This window comes from Elephantulus edwardii, unplaced genomic scaffold (assembly GCF_000299155.1).
Source record: "Elephantulus edwardii isolate Elephantulus edwardi_28Jun2011 unplaced genomic scaffold, EleEdw1.0 scaffold00168, whole genome shotgun sequence".
In the NCBI taxonomy this organism is placed as follows: Eukaryota; Metazoa; Chordata; class Mammalia; order Macroscelidea; family Macroscelididae; genus Elephantulus; species Elephantulus edwardii.
The window spans coordinates 5,460,479-5,485,165 of NW_006399918.1; the positions used below are offsets into that span (position 1 = coordinate 5,460,479).

A 24,687-nucleotide genomic window follows, 5' to 3' on the forward strand; every position below is an offset into this window, starting at 1 on the left:
CTACGGGACTGGAGGGGAACAGAGGCTTCCGTTCAGCGGATAGGCAAGATGGCTACGGCTGGGGGTGGCTCTGAGCCTGTCTGGGGAAGTCAGGCTCTTCTTCGCCTTCTGTCTTTCTGCGTCCTCTTGGCAGGTGAGGCTTCCCCCACCGAGAACTCCTCTCTTTAAGAACCCCCGGTTCGCCAGCAGCGAGAGCCACCGTCTCCTTTTTGGTCCCTGCTCCGCTGTCCCCCCACCCAGTAAATCCTTTTTCTCTTTCGTTCCTATGACAGAAGTTCCCCCTTTTCTTGAAGATCCCTTATCCCCTGCGGCACATTGTGCCAGGCCCTTCCCTCTTGCATGCTTCTTCCTGGTCTTTCTATCCAACTCTCTCTCACTTTGTTTAGATGCCTAGCTTTCCGCACAGCCCAGACACCCCACCCACAATCAAGAGACGGGTGTCAGAGTTAAGCTTACTTCCCAGAGCGTTGGACTTTTTGTCATGAAACTTGCCTCGCTCTGTGGATTTATTTCCCGAATTTGGAAAGGAGATTCCCTCCTTTCTTCGTATCTTAGTTTCTCTGTAAACCCGTATGTCTTCTCTGTGCCTTGTCTCAATTTGTCTCATCTGTAAAGTGAGATTTATGATATGGATATTCTTAACTCTTTTGGGTTTTTGTTCTTGTTATCCTGAAGTAATAATACAAGGAACTCTATGCATTTGTGATACACATTAGTGTTTACTTACTCTAATTTATATTTGATGTATCGTTTCACAGTTGTTAGCGCTTTAAAATGTAAATATACCTGTATGTAACACGTGCTTTCCTTCGAATTCACATTATGTGTAAAGACTCCATAAGAAAGACTTAGCTACTCCATGGCGTGGGAACACACAGATGACCCACTAGTGCATTGGTTATGAGTAGATCAACTCTGACAGGTGTGTAGCATAAGGCTTCACTCAGTTCTGTTTGTATTGACTATATCACAGAGTGCTAAAACAGCAAATAACTAATTCTTAGAGAAATATAACTGGAGTGTTCCTTAGGGTTGAGTATGGTAAGACTTCATCTTGTTTATTGTGGACAAATCATCAGGAAAGACCATTACTAGAAAAAGCATTGTAATATTACAGCCTCAATAATGGATGCAAACATATTATAAATTGCCATGAGTCAGAGCCTACTTAAAAACAACTAACAAGAAAGTCTGTTTGAATTACTTAGTATCTCAGAAAATTTGTGTTTTACAGTCTGCACCCTTTTATTAACAAATTAGAAGAATGTGGCATCATTGGAGCTTTCGCTATGCAGATGACACACCTTGCTTGCTTAAAGTGAAGAGGACTTGAAGTGTTGGCTGCAGAAGGTCAAACACCACAGCCTTCAATACATAGCAACATAAAAGAAAAAAAAACATCACAATAGATGGAGAAAAGATTGATTTGTCAATGACTTCATCTTAGTTGGATCTGTAATCAGTACACTTGGTACCAGCTGTCAGGAGACATATTATACCAGGAAAGTCTATAGTCAGGTACCTCTGCAAATTATTGAAGAGCAATGATGTCAGTTTGAAGAATAAGGTATACTTGATTCAGGCCCTGGTCTTTTTAGTCATTTGAGATATATATATGAGAACTGGACAATGAGTAAGGATCGTAGAAGGAGGATTTATGCTTTCGAATTGTTATATTGGAAAAGAGTACAAAATATTCCACGGACTGGCAAAAGAAAATAGGTACGCCTTGGAAAAGGTGCAGCCAGAGTGCTCCTTGGAAGCAAAGATGATAAGTCTTCATCTCACATACTTTGGGCATGTTGCTAGGAGAGGCTATTCATTGTACAGGGACATTGTGCTTGGAAATGTGGAGGGATGGCAAAGGAGAAGACGACTCAAGCAGATGGACTGACACAATGACTGCAGCAATGGGCTCAAGTGTGTCAGATTGTGAGGATGGTCCAGGATAAGACAAGCTTTAGATCTTTTGTTCATAGGGTTGCAGTGAGTCGTACTTAACTCGATGGCACCTAACAACAGACAGGACAGAAAAGTAGGTGTATGGTCAGCTATGCAGCCAGAAACTGACATAGCTAAGGTCAAATATGCCTTGCCTTTGACAAATAAAAATTTCTCTCAAATTCAGTACCAGTTTTTCTACATGGAATTTATAATAACTCTCTAAGGCATATAGCTGAGTACTTTGTAGAACATTTATTTGTGCTGAAACTGAGGAGGACCTGAAGTGCTTGCTGCAGAAGGTCAAGGACTGCAGCCTCCAATATGGATTGAGGCTCAATGTCAGGAAAACAAAGATTCTCACCACTGGGCCAATTGGCAGCATCAATGTGGATGGTGAAGCGATTGAGATAGATAACAGTTTTAGTTTACTTGGTTCTGCAGTCAACACTCTTGGTAACAGCAGCAAGGAAATCAGGAGATGAATTGCTTTGGGAAAGTCATATGTGAGGGACACCTCAAGAGTACTGAAGAGCGACGACATCAGGCTGGAGATTAAGGTGCACCTGATCCAGGCTATAGTCTTCACAATTACGTGCTATGCATCAGAGAGTTGGACAGTGAATAGGGATGACAGAGAATTGATGCCTTTGAACTGTGCTGGAGAAGAGTGTTGAATATACCATGGACTGCTAGAAGAACAAACAGGTTTGTCCTGGAGAGGTTGAAGGCAGAATGCTCCTTGGAGAAAAGGATTCTGAAATTTCGTCTGACATACTTTGGGCATGTAGCAAGGAGGGACTGGTCCTTGGAGAGGGACATCATGTTTGGGAGTGTGGAGGGACGGCACAGGAGAGGAAGACCCTCGATGAGATAGATCGATTCTGTGAATGGAGTGGTGGGAATGAGTGTGTCTGAGACAGCAATGTTGGCACAGGATAGAACAGCATTTAGGGCTCTTGTACATAGGGTCGCTATGAGTCGCAAGCGACTCGATGGCACATAACGACAAACAACAAGATGCTCAAGAAGTCAGAGGAATGACTATTCTTCTTTTACAAAGTAAAAGTTGACTTAACCCAAGTTATTCAGTAAGTTGATGGGATGATAGAGGCTAATAAACAATGTCTCTCAACTTATAATACCTTTTCTCATCTTAGGTTTGTCCAGGGGAAATTCAGTGGAGAGGAAGATCTACATCCCCTTAAATAAAACCGCTCCCTGTGTCCGTCTGCTCAATGCCACTCATCAGATTGGCTGTCAGTGTGAGTTGGGGTTGGGATTTGTTTGTGGCCAATGGCATTTTATTCTGTGCCCTACATAATAAAGTAAGACCTGTTTCCTGTTTGGGAAACTCAGCACTCAAATTAGACTATGTGGGCAGGAGGTGGTAGAAAACCATCTGTTAAGCCAAGCAAGATAGTAAGAGCTAACATTTAGTAAGTGCTATATACCACTCTTTATACATGTACGTCTAATTTAACTCTCACAACATCCCCATGAGGTAGTTCTATTATTATTCCTACTTTTAAAAAGTGAGGCTTAGAAAAGTTAAATAACTTTTCCTGAGATTATCTTGGTGATACATGATAAAGGTAGAAGTTGAGCCCTGGTGGTCCAAACTCTAAACCAAGCCTCGATCATCTACTTATAATATGTTCTAAGTAGAAAGGAGTCTCCATATATCCAAGGGGATCCAGTCATCCTTTGCCCTCTGATGGTGAGAATAAAGGATCAAATGATCAAAATGGGCTTTTTAAAGATAGTAAACTATTTAAGAAGGCGAATGTCAAATAGTTGCCAAGAAGAATTGGTCAAACATGTGGACTTGTCTTTATGCTTTATAAATGTATTCCAAAACCATTACTTCATGGTTCTAAAAATCATGGGATCAAGGGGGGGAATTGTGATATAAAAGGCTGAATCCCAGTTGTTCTACTGCTAACCTGCTCTCTTGAGATATTCCCCGGTTCCTAACCTATTATCTTTAGATGTCATTTTTCATGGATGGTAACTGTCAAAATGCAGTTTTATGGATAGGCAGGAAACTGTAAAATGAGCAAAGGCAGCACAGGGAAGGCTAAGTCTGACTGGCTTCTGCTGACTCCACAAGGAGGAACTGTTCCCATCAGCAGCATCTACAACAAAATAGAAATTCCCATGGGGTCGGGCATGCCTTCCACAATCTATACCACTTTCTAGTAATTCCCACAACAATCATACTGTTCTACTGGTCAAAGACCTCATAGATCCATACTTAGGACTATGAGATTTTTTAGGGAAGTTAATAGGTTACATTTCAGATTGGCAGCAGGATACAGTTCCTAAGCTGAGACAGCTTCTGAAGCATGCTCACAGGCCCTTGAGCCTTCAGACTTGTGGCTTTAGGCCTGTGTTAGAAAGCTCTCTTGTTATTGTTGAGTGCCATCAAGTCGGACCTGACCCTCCAGCAGCTTTTCAGAGGCAGTAAATGGCACAGGAGGAGATTGCCCAACTTTCTTTCAAGGAGCAGCTGGTGAATTCAAACCACATACCTTTGTGATGGCAGTGCAGTTCCCTACCACTGAGCCACTAGAGCACTGTACAAAATTCTCTTAGTCCTTGCAGTTAAGGCATTCACATACACACCGTCCTTCCAAGTCCTCCAGCAAACTTGGGCTCCTAGCTGGTTCTATGGGACAGCAGTCCCAGGTCAGCTCTGTCTCACGTCAGGTCTTTGGATCTCTTCTACAGCTACTGGTGCTCTCCTCTAGTTCTAGCAAGAATCTCTGGCACTTATATGCACTGCATTCTCCACTTCTTTAATGGTAATGAGATACCATATTTCTGTCTCTGAACCTGCTCAATTTAAACCTGGTAAAATGGCAAAACTAGCCATTTTCCTGCTAGACATACTAACGCGTCTATTTACACATCCCCACCCAGCCATTATCAAAGGCAATGACCTAGGAAAGCCATTTTGAACCGTAGACTCACTATATCACAGAAACTTAGGGTTTGATTTTGCTGCTTCATCATCCAATCAAATTTACACCTAAAGAATACAGTAGTTCCATACAAAGTTCAGAGTCAGAGTACCTTCTGAGAGGTGTTTTTATAAATGCTGAATAGCTGATGTAGTTTCAGCAGCACTGTGATTGCTTGAAAGAGTTTTCCAGTTTGGTAGGAGAAAATGGAGACAGTGGAAAAGAAAGCAAGGGACTTTGTTAGATGCTGAGAAAATACATTGACTAATCCCAAACAACCCCCAATAGAATTCTGTTTGGCTTAGATCCTAAACTGTGTTTGTGGATAGAAAAGAGTGTGAACTGAGATTATGACTACTAGTCATCCTGGAACCACGCTGTAAGTGAAGATGGCCAAGATGCTGTCCTTTTGGAGCCGAGTTCTGAGTAGTTCCTTCTGGGATTCGTCATTCATAAATGTTGGCTTACATGCGTTTGTTTCCTAATGCAACTTTCTATTTGGTGGGGCCAAAAAATGCAAACATCTATTTCGTAGCATATTCTTAGAGCAGCTCTGAAGGAAGAACGCAATAGCCTGTAGAGATAAAACCAAGTTCCAGTATTGAGAGAGGAAAGGTGAAAGGCTGGACTTTGTTCATTTCCTCATTAAGGTCTTGGTTCCTATTTCCACTTATTTCTCAGCCTTCATCTTGTCTGTCCTGAGTAAGCTACACCCTCTTTAATTGGAGTTGCTGGTATGATAAAACTAAAGAAATAGTTTACTTTTCTGATTATAAAATACCATTTCTATCCGATTATTTTTCTCTGAAGTGTCCCAAGGGGTAGGTGTAGATTTCTTTTTCTTTTCTCCTTCCTTCCTTTTAAAAAAGTATTCCCACAGTATGAGATGACTAGGTGACTAGGGAGTAGAAAAACTTTTCCCTAGAGAAAGGAAGCATGTTACTTAAGATTATGCAGTCCAATTTAGAATGCGGAGTTGTTTTTCTTTTTCAGTCAAGTATCCTAACTTGTTCAAGGCCTCTCTCAGAACTGGAGTTACATAGTTTTTCTTTGCTAGACTATTTTTTTCTTGTCCCTTATTTCAGGTACTATGACAAGGACTCTGTTGTATTTTGATGAACTTAGAACTGCCGATGGTATTTAGATCTTTACCAGAGTTATTCCAGATGCAGACTGGAATGGTTCAGATTCTTAAGAGTTTCATCCACCATCACTATCTAACATGAATTTATTGAATCCTTACTATCTATAAGATGGTGTGTGGGAGAACCTGCCCCTATATCTAGATTTTACCAGACCAAGCAGGAGAAAATACTTGCTTGTCTGGCAGTCTATAAGTGTTTATGGTTGTTGTCTCGTGTCAGTTACAAGTACTTCAGTGCCTTAGTCTAGAACCATAGTTCTCATGGTTGGCAGTGTTTATTTCATGAAGAACCGTATGTGGTATGGTTTTAAAAATTCAAATACCTGGGCCTGGCCTCGAGATTTTAATTTAGTAGGTTTGAGGTAAGCCCAGGTAGCTATACCTTTTTTTTTTTTACTCCAGAATGATTCTTAACTAATTACATGGGTTGAAAACTACTTCTGTAAAATAATTTTTTGGTAACACACCTGGACATATTTCTGCATGGATTACTAGGGATTTTAAGGGTATCACTGTGTAGAACTCAGGGCATTCTGGACTTCAGATTGTCTACTTTTTTAAGCAGTGCTTCTCATCTTGTATACCATAAGACACAGAGAAATGATTTGGCTGGCACCCGGTACATACAGCAATGAATGATCTTTGTGGGGCACCCTAGGGTGAGTGGATGAGTCTGTTCCTGGGTAGAAACAACCAGACTATTCACTTTGGAAGCTCAGGCTCCTACTCTTTCAAGGACTACAGAGAACCAATATCAACATATCTCTTACCTATTCAAGTCTCGAAATTGGGAAGCTCAGCTCTGAGTTCTCAAACGTTTTCATTAACATTAACTAAAACTTACCAAAAGCAAGTAAAGTCATTCCCAAATAGGGCAAAAGGAATGAAGATCCAGGAAGGCTACTGAAGCCAAGCAAATCTACACATATGATTCACAAAGGAGGAACACCAAGCTAGAGACCTAGAGCCTGATATTTCCTGGAGAAAATACAGGTTTGGAAACCTTGGTGTCTACTTTTGTAGAGTCTTAAAGAATATGGCCAAGTGAGGTTGAGGGAAGAGGCAAGCAGATGAAGATCACCATGCCTTTCTGACATCTAGGTAATGTGGCTACCTTAATGAATAGTCCTCTTGGGCCCTTCTGCCTCCTGTTCCTTCTGAGTAGCCTTCACATGGAGCTGCGGTAATTCGGCTCTTCAGTCCAAATCCAGAGGTGGCCACGTTAACCCAGTGCTGGTGATTAACATCGTTGGTGAATAAATGGTCTAGCCGTTCAATAAAGTAATGAGAATTGTCAACTATGAGAATTATAATTTGACCCATTCTGTCTTGGCAGCTTCCATTAGTGGAGATACAGGAGTTATTCATGTAGTGGAGAAAGAAGAAGACCTGCAGTGGGCGTTAACTGATGGCCCCAACCCACCATACATGGTACTACTGGAGGGCAAGCTCTTTAACAGGTAAGAACTGAGTGTACCTACTGGTAAATGAATCCAAAGAGGGGAAGGTCAATGAACATTCGTGCCCCATACTTGTGGGTGAAAGCTTCCTTTGAACTGCCCTGGTCTAATCAACATAGTGTCCTCTCAGTGACCCTTAAAGTAGAGCTCTAATGAATAAGGACCCCAGAAGAGAAGAAGGATAGTGTCCTAGGCCATTCATGAAAAGGGTAGATAAGATTAATCCCAAATCTCAGTTTAAATCATAGTCCAGACTCAGAAGTTAGAGAAAAATACAGGAGTTCTCGAATTCCCTATTTGTTTCCATTGGCAGGAGTGGGAGGGAATAAGGAAGAGGGCTACAGGATATTAGGCCACGCAAAGCCTTCATGACATTCCCTTCTTACTGCAGGAAACTGATGGAAAAGATGAAAGGAACATCCGGTCGTATTGCTGGCCTTGCTGTAGCCTTGGCCAAGCCCAGTCCCCCCGAAGGCTTCTCTCCTAGTGTGCACTGTCCCAATGATGGGTTTGGTAAGAGCCCCAAAGGAGCAGGGAGCCTTCTGTTACCCAAGGTTGCTGCTACTTTTGTGATATTGGCTAGATACTTCTGTCTTTTGCTAATATCCTTGCTATCTCTTCTCTCCCCTCTCCTTCCTCTCCCTCCCTCCCTCCCTCCTCCCTTCCTCCTCTCCTCTCCCCTCCCCTCCCATCCCCTCTCCTCTCCTCTCTCCTCCCTTCACCACTTTCCCCTCTCCTCTCTCTATCTGTCTTTCTCTCTCTCTCTCTCTCTCTCCCCCCCTTTCTCTCTCTGTCTATAGGTGTGTGATGTATAAGTAATTAAGTCCCAAATAGATAATATTTATTAGTTCACTTATCCTTCTCCTCTCTACCTTTCTTCTTGATGTGTTCACATTCTCTGTCTGCCAGGCTGCTTCTCTGATATTCATGTACAATGGATGGTGGTAGACCAGTCTCTGCTTCTTTAAGCCACCTCCTCATTTTGAACTCTTGTCCTGACCCTGTGGTATACTAACCTTCTCTTTCCTGGTCCTAAGTGCCTGGGGTCCTACAACTTTATCTTCCATTCTCCCACTTAGGTATTTACTCCAATTCCTATGGGCCAGAGTTTGCTCATTGTCAGGATAAGCCGTGGAACCCACATGGCAACGGCTTGGCCTATGAAGACTTTAATTTTCCTATTTTTCTTCTTGAAGACGAAAATGAAACCAATGTCATCAAACAGGTAAAGATTCTGCCAGCTCCCAGTAATTGTGTTTAGAGAAATGATGAGGAGCGGATCAGGATTATCGTTTTAGGCACTCTTGTTTGAAGAAACAATGGAAGGTAGTTTTGTTTATTTATGGAGATTAACAAACCTTTTATTACACGTTGCTCACTAATGTCAGGAAGGTAGTTCTTTTTAAAAAAAGCGAAGAAATGGATTTGTCTCACATTCCCCTCTCTCAGTTCTCTCTGCTTCCTGGTATCACAGCATAGTAAAGAAAGACTTAAGACTCGAAGAAAATGAGAGAATGTTAAATGTGAAGGTATACAGCCCTGCTTAAGACCACTGGTATTGGACTAGGAATTTATTTTGGTAATTTGTAAAGTTCTTTTTAGCTTGAATGTTCTATAAAGTCTAGTCTGGCTTTAGAAATGTGCCCAAAGTTGTGTGGTGAGTTGATGTCCAGGCTGTCTTGAATCTTTTTGATTTCCAGTTTGGTGCTCTTTACATTTAATCTTATTGGGAACAGTTGGTGAATATCCAAATTGGGGCATTTGGATTGGGTAATTATATCTGCCCCAACTAAGACATTGAGTCCATGCTCCTTGGCACCTCTTTAACCCTCTAGATCCTGATGCCAGGACAGCCATAGCTCAGGGACAGATACGGGGTGGCCCAACAGTGTGGCAGTAGACCCACAGCAAGCTTTTTCAAGTGGCACCCTTCCTGTTCTAGTGTTATCGAGATCACAACCTGAGTCAGAATGGCTCAGCACCAACCTTCCCACTGTGTGCCATGCAGCTCTTCTCACACATGCATGCTGTCATCAGCACTGTCACCTGTATGCGACGTAGCTCCATTCAGAGCACCTTCAGCATCAACCCAGGTAGGACAGCTCTGAAACCTGCCAGGTACGCTGGAAGTAGCTGGGTGTCCCTTCTAGTGTTGAAGTGACTGTAGTAGGGGAGGAATGAATCCTGGGGAGAGACATGAAAACAACTCTGAACTTGTGAGGCACTTTGCCCCTGAATAGACAGCAACAGAACTACCCTGGAGCCCTTGGAGGTAGAGACGCATGGAGTGTCTGGGGCACTCATCAGAAGTCATTTATGCCTTCCTTGTATGCCACTCTCTCCCTGACTCTTGCTGGTCTCTCATGTTTTTGTCTTGCTCAGAAATTGTCTGTGATCCTCTGTCTGACTATAACGTATGGAGCACGCTTAAGCCTATAAATACATCTGGGACTTTAGGGCCTGACGACAAGGTTGTGGTTGCTGCTACCCGGGTAAGTGTTGGCCGCTAAAGCCGGGTGGCCTAGGGCTGGCACACAAAGGGCAAGTTGGCCTCTTGGGCATATCAGATTTCAGAGTTCCACTATAGGAGGGTGTTAAATGGAGAGGGGCCTGGTATGTAAGCTTCAGTGTTCAGTAATCACCCAAGGATGTGTATTTTAACTAAACTAGGAAGTGAAGTTTGGGGTACTGGTTCTAATGTCCTGGTCTAAAGTGTGCCTCCTCTGCCTTTTCCGCTATTGTCCCCAGCTGGACAGCCGTTCCTTTTTCTGGAATGTGGCCCCGGGGGCTGAAAGTGCCGTTGCCTCCTTCGTCACCCAGCTGGCTGCAGCCGAAGCTTTGCAGAAGGCACCTGATGTGACTACCCTGCCTAAAAATGTCATGTTCATCTTTTTCCAAGGGGTAAGGGTGGAATAGGGTGACAGGAGGGGTCAGGAAGGTGGCAGTGACTGGTGCTTTTTAGCTACCAGGTCCACAGGTTGGGGATGAGTGGGATCACAACCTGTGGCCTCATTGTCCAGAACTGCTGGATATATTGATATGTATCTCTGATACCCATAATTGGTGTACTGTTCCTCCCCTGTATCCTCACTGATGAGACCAGTTTGAGGTGTCCTTTCATGTTTGCGCTCTCAGATTCCTGCCTCTTTGCACTGGCTGCTCCGCTTGGCCCTAGAGTAAGGTGACAGCAGCTGGGACCAAGCTGGCAGAGGCAAAAGAGAGTCAAAATGCAGGCATGTAACAGCTGATGTTCGCCTTGGGCCTCTGCAGAGACTACTTCCCCCAGATCTGACCTCAGGAAGCCCTGTGATACATGCATACATGTGATGGATAGTCACAGCTGGGAAGCAGGCGGGGAGGAGGACATACTCACATGACTGTATAAGTTGGCTAGTGGTTGAGAAGACCTGAGACAGCAAGCTTCTTGTCTAGAGCATTGATGATCTCAGGCTTCCCTAGTCCTTGGAATGTCTATTATCTATTTCTGCCCATCCTCACACTTCAGGAAACTTTCGACTACATTGGCAGCTCGAGAATGGTCTATGATATGGAGAATGGCAAGTTCCCTGTGAAGTTAGAAAACATTGACTCATTTGTGGAGCTGGGACAGGTATGCAGTATTTGTTCCCCAGCCTTTTCCTTCCTCCTTAAAATATCCTCCTCTGGTGTTCAGTTGTCCTTATTGTAGATATACTGCCTCTTCCCTTGTCTCCTTTAGCCCCACCTTTGTTCTCAGCTCAGCCAGAGCAGGAGACTGACTGTTAGCAGGAAACTGATGATTAGTGTTACTTCTTCATCCTCCCCCAGGTGGCCTTAAGAACCTCACTAGATCTCTGGATGCACACAGACCCCATGTCTCAGAGAAACGAGACTGTACGGAACCAGGTAAACTGAGCATCTCTCCTCCCTTCCTGTCTCAACAGTACAGAAAATAGTCACGCAGCTCTGTCCCCAAGTAGGTATCCTCAGGGCCTGTGATAAAAGAGCTGAGGTTGAGTATTGGCTCTAGGATCAACACCACAGCTGTTATCTCCCTGAAAAGAATCAACACTAGTTACATAGCACTGGTTTCCTAGAATTACTAAATCATTCATTGTCTTGCCAACTATCACTAATCATTTAGGGCTAGTTAGTAATTGATTCCCTTCTCTCCTGGTGCCCATGTATCCATTTGTTAAGGCTGCCCAGTTCCTTATGGTGCCAGGTTCTCACATTTTCCTCATGATTGTTCAAGTCGCTTCCTTCCTTCAAAGTCCAGCTCAACTGGACTTTTCTATGAAGTCCTCTTCCTGCCACACCAGTTTCTTCCATACTCTGGAATTCCCTGTACCCCTTAAAGAATAGATTGCCTATTAGGCATCCAATACCCTGTTCCCCATTATTAATTTACTCCTCTAATTTTTTATTATTGTTTATTATTAACAAGTAATAAATAGACCAGTCCAGCCTCTTGGAGTGTCTACTTAAGGATAAGGCAAAATACAGAGGAGTGCAGAATTTACTTGTAAATACTAAGAAACACAGGCTTATTCTGTCAGTGCCCTAATTTTCTGCCTCACAAAATGGATTTTCTACTCCAGTAAGAAGCTACAGAAAATCCCAACCATTTTAGTCCCAAAAAGCTTCAAGAATTGACATCTCTGAGGCCTTCTTTGCTTCTTAGTAGATTTTGGGCAGCCCTCCAAGCAGGGGGCTTAATAAACAGAGCATCTCCAACTTAAAAGAGCCCTCCTAGGTCCTGTCCCCCAGCCTCCAGTCAGTTCTCCCTCATCTCCCCAGGTGGAACACCTCCTGACCACCCTGGAGAGCATTGGTGCGGGGATCCCAGCTGTCATCCTCAGGAGACCCAACCAGTCCTGGCCTCTCCCGCCATCTTCTCTGCAGCGATTCCTTCGTGCTCAGAACATCTCTGGTGTGGTTCTTGCCGACCACTCTGAAGCCATTCATAACCCGTAAGGGTCACTGGGCCCTGCACCCTCTTCATTTCTGAAGAGTGTATTCTGTGACCTAAGAGCCATAGAAAAAGAAATGTCATCTTTGTTTAAGAAAAATATTAACACTCTCCCTTTTTTTTTTTGGTGGGGGGCTTCAATATCTAAAGCACTTTTTTTTTGTTGTTGTTGTTGTATTTCTGGGCATAAAAAAGTATTAACACTCTCCACTCTCCCTTCGCTCATTCTTTCACTCCATATCCTTAGGTTAGTTTGTGTTCATTGCTAGCAGCCTATTCATATCTGAGTTGGTCGCCTCATTTGACTTATGCTTGTCTTATAAAACAGTCTTTTCATTTATCCTTTTTCTAACACAGTCATCCTCTGTTGTGGTTCCTCATCTCCCAGACTCTCTGTGAGGCTTGCATTCCCCATGCCGCCAGCAGAGGGCATCATCTTAAACAAGAGCTGTGGAAGGATGATGCTGTACTTGGGAGAACTAAGGTAGCAGGCCACCTTGTCTGGGGCCGACCCAAAGGGTGCTACCGGTAATACTCATGCTCTGGGAAGTGTCACATGTGCTTGTTGCTGTGCTGGTTGATGCATATGATGCAATGAGAGAGTGAAAGTATCTCCTATAACTGAGGTGGCTCTAAAGATAAGACATAAAGCCTTTTGAGCGCTTCTCTGGCCCTAGGGACCCTTAAATGCTCCTAAATTGAAGCCTCTGGTAACAAGGAACTTCTTGACCTAGGCTGGTTTGGTAAGCTTCCAGACTCCTCCTCCCTTTTCCATCAGGCCAGATTTCTTAGTAGCAATGCTTACGATTTGGCTCTCTGATCGCCACCAAATCACATTATTTAATTAAGAGAGTGATGTTTTTGGCAGTAGAGTCAACCTTCTTGTTCAGATCTTTATTCTTACTATTTTGGGGTGATGGATGATTTGTTGGAGCATGCTTCAGATTATACTTTGAATTAGTTTATGTAGCTGACTTGATTATGGGGCAGGCATTTTTAATTTTATTTTAATGAAAGTTTACAGAGACTTTGGATTTCTATTCATTCATTGTTACACACTTTCCTCCCTGCCTGCTCCTCACCCACTAGTTCTCTTTTCTCTTTGAAAATAAAAAAAAAAAATTCTTTTATTGTTATACAATCCGCCCCCCCCCCCCAAATCCACTCCACTTTGTAGCTTTCATTCTGGACTCTTGTCATGACAGTAATACCTAATCATATATTCCACCTAAATAGTCCTCTCCCTCATCTGTTTCAATGCAGTATACAGTATTTACCCCTTCTTAGATTCCCACCAAACCCGATGTCAGACCCGCTTTACAAAAATGGCACTATGCATATTTGTCCTTTTGTGACAGATATTTCACTCAGCATAATGTCCTCCACGATCACCCATTTTGTATAATATTTCATGAGTTTCTTGGTTTTCAATGCTGCATAGTTTTCCATTGTGTGAATATTCCAAAGCTTCTCTAGCCATTCGTTTGTTGATGGGTACTTGGGTTGTTTCCAGCTCTTTGCTATTGTGAACAAAGCCGAGATAAACATGGGTGTGCATATATCTGCTTGGGTGGCAGTTAGGGTTTCTTTAGGGTAGGCATTTCTTGAAGACTGGGAATTTTCTTCTTTGGAAGCAGGAGTGGCATCCACTTCTGTAAATAGCTTGCCTCAGGAAACCCTTTGAACCTGGAGAAAAGATGAAAGTCACACAAGTGTTGAGGACTTTAGTTCATAGAGTCACTATGAGTCACCTACAACTCGATGGCACTTAACAACAACAACAACCCCCTCTAAGATCTGTCTCCTTTGGACTTGCTCGCCTACTTATCTGCTCACCTACACTTCCACTCCCAGCCCCTCTCAGTATGTTTGTTGGAACAATCATAGAACTGGATGTGCTGTAATGATGTGGGGGCTTAAGACTGGCAGGGTTTTCTGAAGGTTATCTTAACCATTCTCCTGTATTTCTGGCCCAAACCATGTGGAAGTGTGTCTTGTGAGTAAAAGTCTCTGAGGAAAGAAAGGTTTCTGCATTCAGGTCTCATTTACATATTCTTTCTTATTTCTTAGGAAATTCTGTGTTTTTAACTAACCACTCTCCCACCCCCACCTCCACTCCTTTTCCCTATTCTCTGTACCTTCAACAGGGGATCCTAATTTTCTCTCTTCTCCTTTCTTCTGGATGATGAACAATGAGATACTCAGTTCCTGCATAAGGGACATTAAAGGGTGGATAAGGGCCAGGCTTTGGCTGAGTGTAGCCAAGAAAGGCTTACACCACCTTTCCTGGCAGCTATTACCAGAGCGTTTACGACACTGCTGAGAACATTAACGTGAGCTACCCTGACCAGCTGAGCCCTGAAGAGGATTTGAACTTTGTGACGGACACTGCCAAGGTAGCACTGACCTGACTGGGCTGGGAGGATGAGGAACACAGTTGGTTAGGGTGTTAATATTTGAAGGCAGCAGAGAGAAGTTGCTCAGCTTCCTGCTCTCTTGCCACAGGCCCTGGCGGACGTGGCCACAGTGCTGGGACGTGCCCTATATAACCTCGCAGGAGGAACCGCCTTCACTGACACAGTACAGGCTGATCCCCAGACGGTAAGAGCAGATGGGCCCTAGGTTTTTCCCAGCTCTGGGCCTCACTTGCACGATTGTATGCTGAAGCTCTCCCACCCCAGAGTCTCTGACCAGTTTGCCTTCTGTCTTATGCCTGGGTCCCCACTAATAATCCCTTTCCTGGGCTCCACATCGCAAGGTTCTCTCTTCTCCCTTTTCCACTCCTAGGTTACCCGTCTACTCTATGGGTTTTTGGTTAGAGCCAACAACTCCTGGTTCCAGTCCATCATCAGGCAAGACCTGAGGTCCTACTTAGGTGAGCATTTGGGAGGGAATGGAACTCTGATGCTCAGGGTAGAGAAAAGTTGTCATTTTGGTTTAAAGTCTGTTTGTTTTGTTCTTTTTCCCTTATGAGTTCTTCTCCTTTTTCATTTTTTTTTTTTAATGTTTTTAAATTTTATTTTATTATTATTTGTGTGTGTGTGTGTGTGTGTATGTGTACCGTCAAATCAGATCTGACTGGTACTGGAGGAGATTGTCCCTCCTTTCCCGGCAGATCATCTGGTGGATTCGAACCATGTACTTCTGGGATTGCAGTGCAGCTTCTTGCCACTAGGCCACCAGAGCTCCCCTTCCTTTTTCATTTCTTGATATCTATTGGATCCTTTCCCCTGAACCTTCACTTTTCTAGCTCCTGTCGATCTTGTGCTCTTCCTACTTCCATCCTCATCACACCTTCAACAAATCTTCCTCTCCCTTATGTTCTCCATTCAGGTGATGGGCCTCTTCAACATTACATTGCCGTTTCCAGCCCCACCAACACCACTTATGTAGTCCAGTATGCCTTGGCAAATTTGACCGGCACGGTGATCAATGTTACCCAAGAACAGTGCCAGGATCCAAGTACAGTCCCAAATGAAAACAAGGATGTGAGTGGTAGTGGGTGTCAGAGGTGCCCTGAGGGTCCCCGTCCCCTTGGCAAAGTTGGATGATCTCCTAGGGGCTCACTTGCCTCTAGGGGATGGGGTTGGGGAAGTGGAAGGATGCACCCTTTGAACTTGAGTGTTAAAGAGGCAGTAGTCTGGACCTGCAGGGTAAAGGGAATACGTGCAGAGAGGATCACTCTAGCGCTGTGCTGCGGCCTGTCATCCTGTGCAGATGTATGACTATTCCTGGGTTCAAGGCCCTCTGAATTCCAACAAGACAGAACGACTCTCCCGGTGTGTGCGTTCCACAGCACGACTGGCCAGGGCTCTGTCACCTGCTTTTGAACTGAAGGAATGGGGCTCTACTGAGTACTCCACGTGGACCGAGAGCCGCTGGAAAGACATCAGTGCCCGGATATTTCTTGTAGCCAGCAAAGAGCTTGAGGTAAGCTAGAGGGGGAAGGGACCAGAGATGTGTTGGCCTTTTTCTCTTGCCTCTTGTCTCATAACTCCCTTCCAGCTCCTAAGCAGTGAAAACCTACTGTAAATTTGCCTCTGTACAGTCTACATGTCCCATCAAGAAGCTTTTCTTCACCAAGAGTTCACTTACATGTTCACTCTGGCCATGCGCTCCCATGAGAACCAAGAAGTTATTCTTTACTTGCCCTGTGGAGCCCAGGGAGGCCCTCCACAGTTTTAACTCCCATATGGCATTTCCCTTCTGTCATAGTCGGTGTGTTAGTTTTCTGTGGCGACCGTGACAAATTATCACAAACATGGTGGCTTAACACAATAGAAATTTATTCTCATCGTTCTAGAGACTAGAAATCCAAAATCAAGATGTTGGCAGTGCCATGCTATCTTTGAAGCTCTAGCAGAGAATCCTCCTCTGTTTCTTCCAGCTTCCCATACTTGTCAGCATTCCTTGCCATTCCTTCGTTTATGGCAGTGTCACACCAATAGCTGCCTCTTGGGTCACATGCTATTCTCTACCCTAATCCAATGGAAATCTTAACTTGGTTATATCTACAGAGACCTTGTTTACAAATAAAGTCACATTTCACAGGTGCTTCTCCTTCAACATGCCTTTCTTGTTTGCTGTCATATCAGAACTGACCCATAGCTAACTGACCTTCCAGTGGGTTTTCAGAGGCAGTAGATTGCATGGCAGGAGATTGCCCATCTTTCTCCTGTGACACATCTGGTGGATTCAAACCATGTTCCTTTGTGATTGCAGCACAGCTTCTTACCATTAGGCCACCAGAACTCCCTAGCATACCTCTTAGAGGAATACAGTTGAACTCATAAAAATTGCAGTAAAGCAATCTAATATTTATTGAACAATTGCCATTAATAAAGTCAGGTGCTATGAAGGATCAAAGCCATGAGTCCTAACTTAAAAATATTTAAAATCCAGGTAATGCTGAATTCAAGTAAGGACAGAGATGACTTACTCTTCTTTTCAAAGAAGAAAATTAAGTCTCAGGTTAGGGAATGGCACCCATGATTGTAGGAGTCATAAAGGTGTAGTGCATAACATTACAGGCTGCTAATCATGAGTTCAGTGCTTTGAATCCACTAAGAGCTCTGTGGGAGAAAGATGAATAGTCTCTTCTTTAAAAGATTAGTCTCAGAGGGAGCTCTGGTGGCCTAGTGGCAAGAAGCTGCACTGCAATCCCAGAGGTATGCAGTTTGAATCCACCAGATTCTCTGCTGGAGAAGGAGGGACAGTCTCCTCCTGTACCAGTCAGATACGATTTGATGGTACACAGACAAAAAATAATTAAAAAAAAAAAATTAGTCTTGGGAAGCTGATTGAGAGGCTTGCTCTGACGTGGAATCAACTGAACAGCAATGAGGGGGGTAAATGGTGCATGTGACTAGTCCTTGGTTCTTGAAGCCAGAAACAATTCTGATGCTTTGGTTTCACAAACCCACAGAGTTACCTTAGACTGCACTGAGTTCTGAAAAGAGCTTTTTCTTTCCCTGTTCCTTGTCCCCACACCCTGCAGTTTATCACCCTGATGGTGGGCTTCGGCATCCTCATCTTCTCACTCATCGTCACCTACTGCGTCAATGCCAAAGCTGACGTCCTTTTCATTACTCCTCGGGAGCCAGGAGCAGTGTCTTACTGAGGAGGACCCAGCTTTTCCTGCCGTCTCTGCCGTTTCTATATTATTTGTTCCACTGGGACACAAGCCACTAGTCTGTCACTGGAACTTCTCTGGGCCTGGCTCAGACTGAGATTAACGGAACTGTCCAAAAGAGACAGTAAGAGAAACATGCCTCTTCCCCTGTACTTTTCCCACTCCCCACTGTCCTGTCCCCACTTCCTTCTTTCTTGACCCTGCTAGATTCTGGGATTATAAATAGAAGCTTCTTGCTCCTATTTTGCTCTCAAGGTGCCGATCTTAATTTACCCTTCTTCAGGATTCCTATTTGCTCTTTCTCTCTTACCCTTTCCAACCCAATGCCCCTCACTGCCTGCACCCAACTACCTTCCTGTCCAGGAAGATGAATATGAAAAGTTGAATGCCAGAATCAAAGGATCAGACTACAAGGAACCTCTGAGGAGGACGGGGTTATCTCTGGCCTGAGCCTGACATCTCCCTGTCTCCCTTCCTCCAGGCCCTCAGGTGGCACATTTGGGTGGGCGTGCTGCTAGGTGGGTATCCCACCTCTAGCCCACAGTGGTCAGTTGTACTTTTTATTAAGCTGTATTTTTTTTTGTTTTGTTTTATTGTTTTCCTTCTTTTTTTTTTTTGTAAATATATAAATAACTTTCATTAAAATAAATTGTCCCTTATAACACATGCCATTGCCTGTTTTTCTTCCCAGGTCCTCTATTTAAGTGATCTTATGCCCCAGAAGTCATGCAATTGTTACTTCGTGTACCCTCTTCTGGTTCTCCAGAGGACCCCAGAAGAAGTCTGTCATAAACTGTCGTCTTGCAGAGCCCTGGTCCCCTCTGACAAGAACAATGTTAACAAAGTTTCTTCCTACTTTCTATACAGAGCTGAAATGGCTTATAGAATGCATTAGAAGTAAAGATGGAAATGGGGGTGACATTTAAGTTGTGGTTTGAAAAGTTTGGCAGTGCAAGCATAGAGTTGAGAAAAGGTACAGGTCATGTTTGTTAGAGTGTTTGGGCCATAAGGATAAACAGGAGGTGAAGCTGGGGCCAGTTCATGTAAACGCCTGATGGCAGTGCCAAAAGTTTTGAGTTGAGATGGTAGGCTTTCTGTGGAGCAACGTTCGAGTGGTTTTGGGTTGTTGTAGAAAGAGAAAGTTGGCTTTGTAAAAGGTATCTTGGAAAGATTCTAGTTCCCTGGGTCTTCATGGAAGGAAAATCTGGAGTATAGAAGACATCCTAAATGGTTGTGGGCAGTCAACTGTGGGTGAAGTGGACCCACAAGAGCAGAAGCTTAAACCCAGTATTCTTCCCTCCGTGCCGGCCAAGTGGCTGTCTCTGATACTTGCCTGGAGACCAACAATAATGGAAAAGCACTGACCATTTTTACATGGTCCCAAGTACTCTTCTTAGTTTCTCATCAGGCCATTTACCTTCTCAAATCCTGCTGGGCAGAGGCGATTTGTCCCCAGATTTCTTCCTGAAGCCCCCCAGGGGACGTGTTTGGTTCCAGGATATGGATGTAGACCCCGCTGCGTCCCCCACCCTACCACTCTCAGCTCTGAGCTGGAGAAGCGCTGTGCTGGCGGGAGTCAGGCACAGCTGCCACCATCATCTGGGCCAGCTCCACATCTCCCTCGGCCAGCGGGTCTCCCAGTGGACAGAGCTGTAAGCTTCCTCATCCTGCTGGCAGCTTCAGGAAACAGAAAAGTGGTTGGGTATCAGTGAGGGAACTGAACAGGGATGAAAAAGGCTACAGAGAATCAAGGGCTGAGGATGGGAGTGATTGAGAGTGATACAAATTGTGAGACCTTCTGTGTTCCAGTTTCTTCTGCCTAGAGAAGAATACTGAACATGAGCAATGACCCCCTCTCTTTTCCCAAGCTCCTTCCCCTCCCGCTGCAAAAAATCCCCAGCACTCAAACCAAAACAGCAAAACGCCACTTTCTTCTTTGAGAGACCATCCCCCGGGAAGTGCACACACCCAGATAAAAATGACCAGTGGGAACCCCAAATACCCTATCACCACTTTCCCCTCCTGAGACCACAGTCCTGGATCTTCTTAGGTACCTTCTGTGCATGAAGACCACCTGTGACTGGGTGGCAGCATGTTAAGGCCAGTCACCTCAACTTCTTAGCATTCTTCATTAATTGGTCCAGGTCTTCTTTACCTCTGGGTTTCCTAAAATCTAGGGTCTCCCACCATTTCCCTTTCCCTTAGTGCTTCCTTCCCTCCTAATAACCTTGCCTACTGCATGTTCACACTGTACCATCTCTTCTCCCAACTTATACTTACCATCCCTGTTCCAGAACCTTCCCTGTGTCTGCCTGTTGTGATAACAAGTCTTGATTCCCTCAAGACCAACACCAAGGACTTACCTGCAAGCTAGTGTCTCTCTAGCTACTTTGGGGAAAGAGGTTTTCTACCCTTTTGTTGCCAGCATTTCAGTCACTGCCATCGGAGGCACATCTAAAGAGACAGTGTTTTCACCTAGAGTAATAGCCTCTTCTGAAATCCTACTATATTCAATAGGACTTTGTTTCTTTGAAGAAACAAGATCTTAGAAATTCGGTGTATAGCCTAACTCATTTGATAGAGGGGAAAATGATAGCCCAGAAGAGTTTACTTGCTCAAGGTCTTAACAGCAAATTAGACATAGAGCGGGGATCAGAACTTTCTTTTATCTTCTCTAGCAGATACAGCATTCATGACATTTATTGAACATGATTATGGGCAAAGCATTCTATCCTGGCATCGTAAAAGGATATGAGATATGGCCTCTTTCCTTAGAGACAGAAGCCATAGTCTTAATGGCAGGATGAGACATGACACTAGATATAACGTGCCGGGTGAGGTAGCATATGCTCCATGCAAAACTAATGCTGTAAATACTGGTTCTACCCAAGTTCAGAAGATAGATTTACTTTAGGCAGGAACAATAAGAAGGAGCTTCATATTGTTGGGAAAAGTGTAAGACCAGATTTTCTGGTCTACCTCTGATGTTCTGGGTGACTTTTTGGAAGAGGCAGGCACCTCTCTGGGTCCCGGCCTTCCCATCTCTAAAGTGTGGCATTAGACAGGTCTCTGACTTTCCTCCTGACTCCGACAGGCTGATTCTTTGAAGAAAGAATTGGAATCATGGGTCACACTTTCAAAACTTTTCAGGCAGGGGGTGATTTTGAAGGGTTGGTCATTTCAGGACCTCCCTAAGGTAGCATAGTTCTAGAGGGGGAATGTCCTAGGGACAGTTGCTGGTGTGATGTTGAATCGGAACTGACTCGTGGCTGACCCGCCAGTGCACTCCAATGCATGTTCAGAGGCAATCACAAAGGGAAGAGATTGTCCATCCTGGTTCCATTGGAGCAGCTGGTGGGTTTCAACTGCACGCCTTTGGGATTGTAGAGCAGTAAGATTTGGAAAAATTGACATGTGTGATAGAAAAGAGAGCCTATATCTTAGCATCCTATCCTTTAAAAAACCTTACCAGGTGTTGCTAAGGTTGAGTTTGGGCAGCAACCCTTGGAAATCAGGGTCAGAATGAACCTCAGATTGGTGATTTATTCTTTCCTGAATCCAAACTCAGAAGTTAGAGGGGTACTTCTTTTCTTGTTGAGAAGGGCAACCACAGCTTCTGGCCTCAACCAGAGAAAGCTGCGGGCAGGGATGGGAGGGTCATCTCAGGAGGCTTAAGGAGAAGTCATTAGTTGAGGTGATGCAATTGTAAGTAAGTGTTACCAGCCTTTCTGCTTGGTTGCTCAGGGGCTGGGGGCTAGGACTGGAGAGTCCCCAGTCTCTCCCCCTACTCTCAACTGAGAAGGAGTTGCAGAAACAGAGAGAAAGAAACAAACAAAAAATAGATGGAGGTATCAAATAAACTAGTAAAGAAAAACTAAGATAGTAGAAAATCCTAGTGGAGCTGAAGGAGGAAGAGGAGCTGAGTGCTGAGAGGGAATGGAGCCTGAGGGGAGAAAGGCTGGGCAGGCGTGGCCATGAGGGGAGTGGGCCCAGAGCTGGTGGTGACAGATGGATGGACACAAAGAGAAGGGCTGAGGGGAAGACAGATGGATGGGGGAGGGAGGAGAAGTGACTGGGGGTGGGGGCTGTACAGTGGTCGGAGGCCATAATGAGATTGAAGATGGGCTCAGAGCTGAGGAGAGGTGAGTGGAGAGGAAAGAAGAAAGGGGGGCTGCCTTGGGACACAAAAGCTATAAGGCCTAGGGGACCAGGGGCAAGAGAGAGCCCAAGGACTCAGCACTGAAAAGGGGGGCTTATTAGACAGGTTGGAAGCAAAGAGAGTGACAGATTGTACAGTGAGTCAGAGTGGAGACCCGCTGTCACCTTCTTGAGGCACAGAGAAGTGGAGACAGAGATCAGCAGAAACAGAGAAAGACAGACTGACAATACCATGTGGAAACAAAACAAGGAGAGAAAGCCAAAGATGGAAGATCTGAAGTCTGGGGTCACTTCTCAGAAACACTGCAGCTCCAGGCCCAGGCTCCTCTTGACTGACTTGCTCCTTTGACCCCCAAACCCCAGTCTCTTAGAAAATAACACCTCCTGCAGAGGCTACTCTCTGGCAGGGTCAGACAGTGTGGCATCACATGGGTTAACGCCGTCTGCTCTCCCTGCCAGCCGCTTGCCTGGCTGGGTCCCCAGGGCTCCCCACATATGTCACCCCCTCTCCTGCCAAACCCACTGCTTACCAACTCCTCCAGGCCCTTCCCCCACCTTCAAGGACTAGGCCCAGGTCTCCAGGATCTTCCCCACACCAGCCTCCCTCCCCCAACAACCCACCTCACTGGTGGTGTGAGGGTAAAGAGATTTGTAAACAGTAGTCTGAAAAGTGAACATCTGTAAAGCGCTGAATAACAACTATAAACCATGTAGTCAATTCCTCATCCACAGGCACTGCTATCTCCTCCTGCATGGCTTATATGAAAGTTTTGCAGGGACTGGGCCTACTGGGAAGCTGAGCTGCCCTCAGAGCTCTCCCGTCTCACTCGATCATAATTCCACATACATGTGTGTGTATACACAAATGGAAGAGGCTGGAGGGAACACTTCACAGGTCAGAACCAACTCCAACTTTTTTTTCTGGCAGGTTTTCAGAGGCTGTAAAACACATGGGTGAAGACTGCCCATCTCTCTTCCAAAGAGCAGCTGGAGGATTCAAACTGTCTGGCTTTGGGTTGGCAACACAGCTCTTTACCCACTAAGCCACCACGGCCCCTCCCCCTCTTTACAGTTTACCTTCTATTATTTCCCCCCTCATCGAATGTCACAACGATCCTATGAGGAGGCAACAGTATATCCATTTCAAGATAATAAAATAGCAATAGTCAAGTTTGAATGACTTGAGCCCAGGAGCCTGGACCCCAAGTTCGAAGCGCTTTATGCTATTTCATGTGTATTTGTTCTTTTTACTATGAGGAGTAAAAATGGAATCCTTACGTGAAAACAGACTGGAGTCCCCAGAGTCCAGAATCCAGGGAAGACAAGTGAAGAGGAGGAAGTGGTCCCCAGATTAACTTCCCCCCCCCCGCCCTCTGTAAATCTCAGCTTTCACTGGGGACAGTTTGGGGGGTACAAGGCTGATGTATGTGACTAAAGAGTTAGAAGGAAGGCTGGGATCAGATTGTGTTTCTTCCCCAAAGCTCCTTGTTAGGGTCTGTTTTCCTGTACTTTGTCTTTTTCAGTGCCCTCCCCTATTTACGTTACAGTCTTTCCTCCATTGTTCTGTTTACCATGACTCTCCACACTCTTTGTCTCCACTGTCTTCCTGTTTGCTCATTGCCTCCCCATGTCTGCATGTCGCCACCCTGTCTTGGGGCCTCCCTCAGGACTGTATCCCTGAATCAGTATGCCTATCCACGGATATGTGTTTTTTCCAGGCCTCTGTTTCACTCAAGTTTTGTCACCCTAACAGGGTTTTCATTTCAAGAATCTCCTAAGGTCTCCATCTCCCTTGCATCTCTGGGTCTTCCAAAAAGCCTTGGCAACCTGGCAATTCTGTCTCCATCCTCAATTCCTCTCTCTCTGTCTCCCTATGTCTCTATCCCTCTGAGACTGTCTGCCTCGCTCTGCAGAAATGGGGTGACTATGTCTCCTCGTTTCTGTCTTCCCTCCTCAGTTGTCCAATGACTGTCTTCTCATTTTTCTCTCCCCCATGCTCCCCTCTTCCTTTTCTTCTTCCCCTGTGTCCTATCCTCCATTCTTCTCTCTCATCTCCCTCCTTGGACTCTCCTGAGTGTCTGTCTCCCAATGTCTTAGATGGTGTAGAGGGCAGGAGGATGGGGGAGCAAGGCCTGTTGCTGGGGGCTCATTAGGTGGAGATTGGTTTTTAATCAGCACCATGGCAATGATGATGCAAGAACTGAGATGCCACCTGATCCCCTGCCCCCTAGCCCCCCTCCTCAAGCTTCCTTCCTTTCCAGCTCAGCCCATCTGCTGGGGCCTGGGCACCTGTCTGGGCCTGCCCAGGTGGGAGTTGGCACCTCCCAGACCTGGGGGTGGGGAGGTGTGGTGGAGCTTGGGGAGGAATTATAGGACTCCCCTTAGGGAGTGCCCTATTCTGTAGAAAGCCCAGAGAAGATTGATCAGCATCAAGG

The 24,687-nt window shown here is 44.9% G+C and overlaps 1 protein-coding gene across 1 annotated transcript; it reads left to right on the forward strand.

Annotated features, from left to right (window-relative positions):
• The first annotated feature begins 23 nt into the window (after window positions 1-23).
• On the forward strand, window positions 24-18,082 carry NCSTN (nicastrin). Its single transcript, XM_006895469.1, has 17 exons — window positions 24-133; window positions 3,102-3,206; window positions 7,388-7,511; window positions 7,903-8,024; window positions 8,591-8,736; window positions 9,454-9,604; window positions 9,894-10,003; window positions 10,260-10,412; window positions 11,017-11,121; window positions 11,319-11,396; window positions 12,291-12,463; window positions 14,756-14,858; window positions 14,968-15,063; window positions 15,250-15,337; window positions 15,796-15,950; window positions 16,180-16,392; window positions 17,960-18,082. The coding sequence occupies exons 1-17, from the start codon at window positions 49-51 to the stop codon at window positions 18,080-18,082; spliced, it is 2,130 nt and encodes a 709-aa protein (XP_006895531.1). The 5' UTR covers window positions 24-48.
• Window positions 18,083-24,687: the final 6,605 nt, after the last annotated feature.